General features: G+C 45.0%; 1 protein-coding gene across 1 annotated transcript; it reads left to right on the top strand.

Moving 5' to 3' along the window:
• The first annotated feature begins 2,689 nt into the window (after positions 1-2,689).
• On the top strand, positions 2,690-8,324 carry LOC109780651 (homeobox-leucine zipper protein ROC6-like). Its single transcript, XM_073498666.1, has 9 exons — positions 2,690-2,870; positions 3,053-3,159; positions 4,177-4,242; positions 5,460-6,038; positions 6,180-6,275; positions 6,358-6,588; positions 6,883-7,060; positions 7,159-7,556; positions 7,712-8,324. Exons 1-9 carry the CDS (start codon positions 2,690-2,692, stop codon positions 8,111-8,113), a joined length of 2,238 nt encoding a protein of 745 aa, XP_073354767.1. The 3' UTR covers positions 8,114-8,324.
• The last annotated feature ends 286 nt before the right edge of the window (positions 8,325-8,610 follow it).

Genomic DNA, 8,610 nt, shown 5'->3' with positions numbered 1-8,610 from the left:
CGTACAGGATTCAGAGAGGCGGGGTTTCAGAGACCTGCTCTCCCGTCGGTCATGTACGCGGCGGACGGGATAGAGTCACCGGTGGCAGCAGCAGCAAAGGAATGATTGTGGGCAGTGCGCGTGGAGCAGATGTGATATGTTCGTGGCGGCTAGGGTTAGGAGACACCGCACACTTACATAGGCGCAACCACACGGAGAGACATGGGCTCGACCAACGTCCGAGCCCGTGACAGCCCACGATGCGACGTCTTAGATCGTGGCCCAGCTGTCAGAGAGTCGTTACTGACTGGCAAAAATAAGCGCATAGGTGTGAGCTCGGCGGTCGGCAAGTGATACCAAACTTAGCTAGGTCTTGGCTAAAGGAAGACTCTATGGGTGTATCAACCTGGGATTTGAGCCAAGCAGCCTTGATTGCCACAACATTATGAGATGCAATTTCAAGGAGCTCTTGATCTGCATGCCAACCAGAGTTATAAAGAAAATCAACATCATCTTTGAACAAATGGAAATAACAAATTAAAATCAGGCCAAACCCTATCCTTCACACCATAGATAGTGTACAACTCGATTTGAGGCCACCGAAAAACGAAATCTCATCTAAGTTTGAACACCTCGAAACCAACACTAAAACCACCAATACAAGATTCAAGAGCCAAAGCCACAGGTCCTTCCATAAGTGCAATTGATGTCGAGGAGAAAGAGACCACCAGAAATAACTCCTTAGCAGTAGGGGAAGGAGAGAAGTGCACCGTGGTTGAAGCGATGACGCACCCAAGCCTCGGTCTCAAGTCCCGAGGAGAAATCCCAGTGGAGTAGACCCTCCATGGGTGCCGCCGTATTGGAGATCACTAAGAATCGCCATGGGTGAGAGTGGAGAAAGTGGGGGCGGGAGTCGCCTCGTCCCTAGCAGGAGATACAACGATGTTCGGGTTGATGAAATTAGCACATGAATGCTTCTTCCGCTTACAATTCCGAGTCAACAACCTTAACTCAACCACTTAGCCCTAACTATTGCGCTTCTCTTCCTTACAACGGGTTGCCTGTGTGCCTACTAATATTTACTTACATCAATGGTGCGCTAACTTTAGAACGAGGATTTGCCAAATTCGTATTAGGGGGGGGCTATGCAGCAATTCGACCATTGTTACTGTACTAGATATCTCAGGCTTATCCCGAAGAAATTATGGCTTCACTTCTCTTCTTGCTAGTGATGAATATAGTCTCGATGGCTTTGGCCAAGTATGGCATAAAAGTCAAATAGGATATCCTTCAAAAGGGAATTTCATGTGTGATCACCTTGCCTCTTTTAGGGAAGGCTCTTTCTACAAAGTGAGTCTGCGCAGCATGCTATGAAACATAAGAATCATTTTGAATCCCAGTCATGACATATGTTAATAATATGAACTAGGAACACCAACTAGGAAAATACAAAATTATCTATGACACAATTGGACACATACCTTGCCTGAGGGAAGACCATCTCTGGTGGATTGGATTCGCGATGTGTGAAGCGTCAAGGATTGAGGGGCACAACATGTTGGAGGTAACACATCCATTCAACCCACAACATACCGAGGGCATGAAGCGTTCATGAGCTCGGTAGGGAAGAGGAGCATGGGGGGATGGGCTAGCGAGGTGGGCCAGGGACGGCGGGGTGCTATGAATAGGAAAAGGAGGGAGTCGACGATGAGTGCCCTGTGGTTCTAGCATATGGAGAGGTGACAGTGAGGGCCGATGCAGGTCTATGGGCGGGTGCTGTTGCGGTGCTCGTGAGAGGCGTCGATGCGGGCCAACGGGGTGCTATGAACATGAAAAGGGGGGAATCGGCGATGAGTGTCGTGTGGTTCCGGCGTAGGGAGAGGTGACAGTGAGGGCCGATGTAGGGGCGTGCAGGTCTGCAGGCGGGCGCTATTGCGGTGTCTATGACAGGCGTCGATGCGGGCCGGCGGGGTGCTATGAATAGTAAAGGGGGGGAGGAGTCGACGATGAGTGTCGTGTGGTTCCGGCGTAGGGAGAGGTGACAGTGAGGACCGACGTAGGGGCGTGCAGGTGTACAGGCGGGTGCTGTTGCGGGCCCGAGAGAGGCGTCGATGTGGGCCGGCGCGGCGGTGACGTCGCCGGAGAAGACCGGAGCAGGGGACCGTCATGCAGGCTGGTGCCATGTCTTTTCTTTCTAGAAGAATTATGTTTACTCCACTATTAATTATGCCCCATATATATACTGGTCCACATCTAAAGTTCTATATTTAGATATAAATTAATAATTGCCAAATTTAAGCACAGTATCCCAGCTTTAAATGCCGATCGCTGTACCTACTCGCTCGGAATGAGATTCAGATCCAAATTAGAATGCAATAGTTGCTTACTCCTTACTCTGTCACTTACCACAGTGACTTCACGGGGATCTTCCGAAGTAAACGGTATCGCTACGTGATAGATCATCTAATAAAAAATTTATCAGCTTTAACAAAAATATTTTGCACCTGGTTTGCCCTATCGTGAGAACTGGGGCTGTATTCTAAATATGTTGACTGCTCATTGATAAAAATTCTTAAATTGTTTCACTGAGAACATTTACCTATCATGTGTTATATTTCTTTGCGCTCATAATAAAGTACATTTTAATACCTGCTTCTATAATTGGTAGGATTAGTTTGTGTCCTCATGATGTTTACTGTAACAGATCACCATGGACGGAGAGTGGCGGGAACAGTTCAATGATCTGTACAATTGGCTTGTCCTCGGGTATCCAGGCGGAGACAACCAGGTTATCCAGCAGAACCTTGGTGCTGAGGTGAATGGCCTGCCTGGAGCCGCCGCCAACATGGGCACCAACACTAACGCAGCTGCTGCAGATCAAGGCAACGGCGGTGGACAGGCCAATGGTGACCAGAGGACACGGCATTTCAGGCGCCGTCACAACGTAGAACAGATCCAAATACTTGAAGCGTACGTACAATTCGTAATTTGCAAATCTTTCTTCTTGAAGACGACAGACGTGTACGCACGTACTGATCCATTTCCATTGATGCTACATGCAGTGCTTTCAAAGAAGGCCATCATCCAGATGAGAAGCGCCGGCTGGAGCTTAGCAGGAGGACTGGCCTGAGTCCTACACAGGTCCAGATCTGGTTCCAAAACCGACGCAACTCGGGGAAGGTAGACATCGTTCTCTTCCACGGTGAACTAGATGAGATTTCGTCAAATGGTCACGATATGAAGTTCTGAAAGCTGTGCCGTTAGATACTGCTAATCAATGTTATTTGTTGAATAAATAGAACTAGTAGGGTGACCCATCCATGCAACATCCTATTCTTATTTTTGCAAATTCACGAGTATTTTGTACTCCCTCCGTAAACTAATATAAGAGCGTTTAGATTACTACTTTAGTTATTTAAACGCTCTTATATTAGTTTACATAGGGAGTAACTGAAATAGTTATACCAGGCATGCCAGATGGCCTGCCATAAACCACGTCTATGAAAGAGGTAACTGTAGGGTAGTCTGTCAATAACTGTCTGCATTGCCAAGGTTATTAGCAAACGGTTGTCACTGCCAACTATTACTAGTCATCGTCTATGATGGAGTTCTTACGAGTCGTCTGCGATGACCGATGAGGATTTTTGTAGTAGTGTATATTTACTCGTAACACCAGGACCTGAAATAATTTTCAAATAGTACTATAAAAAATTATACAACATATAATCTAATTATGAAAGACGAATAAAACACAATGAAATAAATTAACCATACCATGTCCTTTGATTTAGGAAAATTCTCACTAATATTTATTTAATTTAGATAATCATATATTTTTGTTTCCATTTTTTTCTGTTGTAAACATTTAATTAGTAATAAAAGTACTCATTCTATGTTAGGAGATCTATTATGAGCACAAAGAATTATATAGGAATAAGAAGTAGATATGTTATGTTAGGAGATCTATTAACAACGCAGAGAATCATATAGGATTATGATTTCTATTTTTTTATTTTTGGCATGAGATAAATATACATTTTGGAGAATACAAGTAATTTACTTTATTTCTTTAGATGTATTTATGATCATTATTATATAACAAATCACATTCTAACAAAGTGAGACAAAATTTGAGCATCCTCTGGTACACAAACAATATTGTCTATAAACACAAATCAAGGTTTAGTATTGTGTTAGGGGTATGATGTCCGTGGATGCAAAGGTGGAAAAACCTTGGAAAAATATATATCCACTAAAGCGAAGGTATTACATGACAGATTTTGTTTAGTACTAAAATAAATTACCTAGGTGTACAACTATGAGCTCGGGTTGTAGTTGTGAAAATTGATTGCAGTCGAGACAAACACATGTACAGGAACGCCAACACAGCTGGCATGGCCCCTCAACCTTTAGCAAAGCAAAGTAACAACAATCACTTTAGGACAAAAATAATAACATGATCGATGTATGGCATCATATTATTTTTGTATTTTGGACTAGTTTGCCATTATTTACCACATTGTTGTCATGTTGCCGTCGTAGGAAATCACTCTTTCATTATTAGTGCCTTTGCATCTATTTGTTCTGTGACACCAAACATATCACAAACATAGTCTCGAGTCTTCTTACATGGGTGAATCAATATTTAGATGACATTTAGATGTTATAAAGATCTAAGGTATAATGTTTAGATACAAGTATGAAAAGCTGTCGGTCATAGTACTTTGCTAATTAAAAGAGGGTCCACTCGATATATGACCAGATGTTTTACTTTTTTTGGGAGGCAACCTATTGTACTCTTATGTGATATTATATCAATATTAGAACATATAGTTATACTCGAATATATTACATTCATGCACCAAACAAAATTTTGGATAGCAAGCTATCGGGGAGGCAGACTGTTTTTGTGTGACATTAAAACTATACAAAATTACACTTCAGAATGTGGAAAACATAAAAAAAATGTATTAGTGATTTTTTCTTCTTAATAAAAAACATTGATAATTGTTATTGTTGTTGGAATATCTAGCATGTTTTTTGGCCAATGATATGTGTACTCTCAAAATACTAAGAGAAGTCTCGTAAGAAGGAACTTTTGGTACAGTATTTATATAAATTATGGTCCATCAAATTGAGAATGGTTTTTTCATTTCACCAATCAATCATCAAATGCTTTTTTTATATGCAAATTAATGGTGCATAAAAAAACAGTTTGTATGGTACAATATTTAATGAAGTATGTCTTTCTCATCCACCTATTATCTCCCCCGTTTATATAACAATATATTGTTTTCTACAGCAAACAGTTTGTATGTAGTATGTATGCTTTCGTAGACATACACCATTATTAGGCTATAACTCTACGAATCGGCTTTTCTTTCATGGCACGTACTAGTTAGGTTTATTCACTGGCTCGATCTGTAACCGTATATATAGTGCTACGTGAAATGATGCGTACCTGAAACTAATGAATGCAGAGCAAGGCCCAGAAGAAGGAGACCGAGGAATTTCAGGAAGAGAACGACCGGCTCCAAGCTGAAAAACAAGCACTCATGTCGGCTATGCAAAACAAGATTTGCTTCATATGCAGAGGGGAGGATACCCCGGAGCGGCAGCGCCTGTACGCCGAGAATGTGATGCTCAAGGACGCGCACATGCGTATCGCCGACTTCCTTAAGAGTGTCTCCGGTGGAAGGCTACAAGTGATCAACCACACCGTCGTCGACACCCATGCCCCTCTCACGCTCACGGCTCCAAATCCAGTGATGATTCCTGACGAGGGCGTTGCCCGCGACAACCCTGAAACCGGTGGAGACACCTTGGTGATTCAGCATGTTGCTTGTGCTATGGAAGAGTTGAAGGTGCTTGTGAGCTTGGGTGCGCCGCTGTGGTCGCTAGCGGAAGGTGGCGAGGTGGAGGTGATCGACTACAAGGAGTACATGAAAATGATGTTCCCGAATGAGCGCCACGAGATGGAATTTTGTGCGGAGGCCACTAGGAAGACTGGCATCATATCGTGCACCGCCACCGACCTCGTCGGCATCCTCATGAACGCGGTACAGCCCTGTCTCCGGCCTCCATCCAATTTTAGTAAAGCTTATATTGTGTTTGAGAAATAGTCATACCGGATTTTGTGTGTGTGTGTGTGTGTGTGTGTGTGTGTGTGTGTGTGTGTGTGTGTGTTGGGTCTTTTGCAGGACTGGTGGTCTCAGACGTTCCCGGGCATCGTGGCAAGTGCCACCATCAGCAAGATCATCACTCCCGGTGATTCCGGAGATGGGCTGGTTCAACTGGTGAGAAGCAAAGCAACGCGCTACTGGCTGCTTCAAATTTCAATACGTCATGTACCATGTTAAATGTATAGTTCACATGCAGATGAGTGCAGAGCTGAGGGTGTTGTCGCCGCGGGTGCCGGTTCGCAAGATCAACTTCATTAGGCGTTGCCAGAAGATCGCGGAGAACATATGGGCTGTGGTGGATGTGTCTGTTGATGGAATTCGTGACCAGGCGGCGGGCCTCAATGACGGCGCGCCTTCAACATACACGGCCTGCAGGCTTCAGCCGAGTGGTTGCCATATCCAGGAGTTGAACAATGGCCATTGCCAGGTATTCTATCGCCATACAAAATTTAGCAATGTGCGTCGTTTTAACATTGAATAACATGGCTAGCAAATTAATTATGGTACTAGTGTAAAGCACATAAAACCCCGTCAAGAGTGAAAAGGAGTATAATGTTGTCTTGTAAAACTAATGGTACTGCCTTCATTTTGCTACATACATAGCCACAGCATAGTTGTCATTCTTTGCACTGTCACCAAAGTTGCATCGAACTACAAGTAGTTCATATCATTATGCTGTAATATGGATCACATGCAACTTGATTGCCCATTGATTTTATAGGTCACATGGATCGTGAACATGGTGCATGATGAGGCCACTGTACCACCGCTGCACCATCCACTCTTCCGCTCCGGCTGGGCACTCGGTGCGTGCCGCTGGATTGCATCCCTCCAGAGGCGATGCGATTACATTGCCTCCCTGCATACCAACCCCGTTCTCACCCTCAACACCAGATCTGGTGAGTGACTCATCTCACAACATTGTAGCAGAGAATAAATAAAACATTAGCATAAGAATCGAAGTTCTAAACGGTTATGTAATCTACGGATCCTAAAGGTGGAGCAGCTCCTATAACGCCCGAGGGGAGGAAGAGCGTCCTGGAGGTAGCACATCGGATGACACTGAAGTTCTACGAAGCGATCTGTGGCCCGGGGACCCAGCCATGGACAAGCGTCGATGAGCGGCGTGGCAGCTGTGGCGTTGGCGCCGAGAGGTTTGAGGTGGATGTGCGCGTGGTGACCTTCCCCGTGGGTACAGGTGCTACCGTGCTGAGAGCTACGACGACGGTATGGCTCCCCGGGACACCGGCGCAGCAAGTGTTCAACTACCTCTGTGATGGAGATCGCCGAACCGAGTGGGACATCGGCGCCAACCGTACCTCCACCATTCGCCAGGAGGGCTGTTTTGGCACTGGACAACTCGACGGCAACTCCGTCTCTCTCCTGCGCACCATTGTAAGTTCGGTTGGCTACTCTGCTAGTTTCATACTAATATTTTGTTGTTGCTATAGCATCGAAATATTGTAAAGATTGATAGCTAGAAAGTTGTGCTCTTGTGTTGTGTCCCAAACCTCTAATGGTCCTCAAAAAATTTCATCCAATTCTCACAGGCTTCCAACGGAGCATACGGCAAGCTGATCCTGCAAGAGTCATGCATCGACGCCTCATGCATGGTGTTGGCGTATGCTCAAATTGATGACCAAACCATTCAGGATGTCATCAACGGTACCAACACCTCCTTCTCCCTCCTGCCGTCTGGGGTGGTCGTGCTCCCTGATGGCAACGCCGAGCCAGGAGCGCCTCCAACATCTGCCATGTGCTCCTCCAGCTCCTCCGCCAGTCACAGGAGCAACTCCGGATCGCTCGTCTCGATCATGTACCAGACACTGCTGAGCGGCCAGCCACCGGAGCATCTCTTCAAAGCTGTTGCCGAGAATGTGGGGAATCTGCTCTGTCAAGCCATCGACAAGATCAAATCTGGCGTCCATGCTAACGTCGTTTTAGCTGCTTGATGCGTCGTCTACAATTTGGGATTATGGGAACTTCTTGCCATTATTGCAGACTATATACAATAATGTGCACTGTTTATTTCCTTGTTACCATCGTACATTGTCCCGTGCAGTTATCGCGGAAACGACTTTTATCATCTTTAGTAATTTATTAAACAGACTTGGTTATGCATTATCGTCTTGTTATTTGTGAGAACACCAACTTACTGCTAAATATGTCATCCCTATGTGTTGTTAGATTATTAGTCAATACTTAGTGTGAATCCTTAACACATATGCTGATATCTTCAACTGCCAAATTGGGCATTTTCCTATGAAGTATTTGGGGATGCCAATTAGTTTCTCCTGCCTTAGAGGAATGGACTAGGATTTTCTGGAGTCTAGCGCCGTGTTCGGTAATACTCCGCTCCTTCGCCAGGGAGCGGAGCGGGCGGAACGCCCATTTGGCTGCTCGCCCAAATTACACTAGATGTCGCTCTGCTCCCGCAGCGGAGTTAGGA

The sequence above is a fragment of the Aegilops tauschii genome, chromosome 5 (genome assembly GCF_002575655.3).
Source record: "Aegilops tauschii subsp. strangulata cultivar AL8/78 chromosome 5, Aet v6.0, whole genome shotgun sequence".
In the NCBI taxonomy this organism is placed as follows: Eukaryota; Viridiplantae; Streptophyta; class Magnoliopsida; order Poales; family Poaceae; genus Aegilops; species Aegilops tauschii.
Note: the sequence above shows the minus strand (reverse complement) of the source record. Positions and strands in the feature narration are given on the sequence as shown.

Bases quoted from the DNA above. Each gene is read 5' to 3' on its own strand.
- LOC109780651 (XM_073498666.1), top strand. From the start codon at position 2,690: ATGGACGGAGAGTGGCGGGAACAGTTCAATGATCTGTACAATTGGCTT. The intron at 4,243-5,459 runs GTATTACATGAC...TAATGAATGCAG, and splicing joins ATATATCCACTAAAGCGAAG to AGCAAGGCCCAGAAGAAGGA. The intron at 7,557-7,711 runs GTAAGTTCGGTT...CAATTCTCACAG, and splicing joins TCTCTCTCCTGCGCACCATT to GCTTCCAACGGAGCATACGG.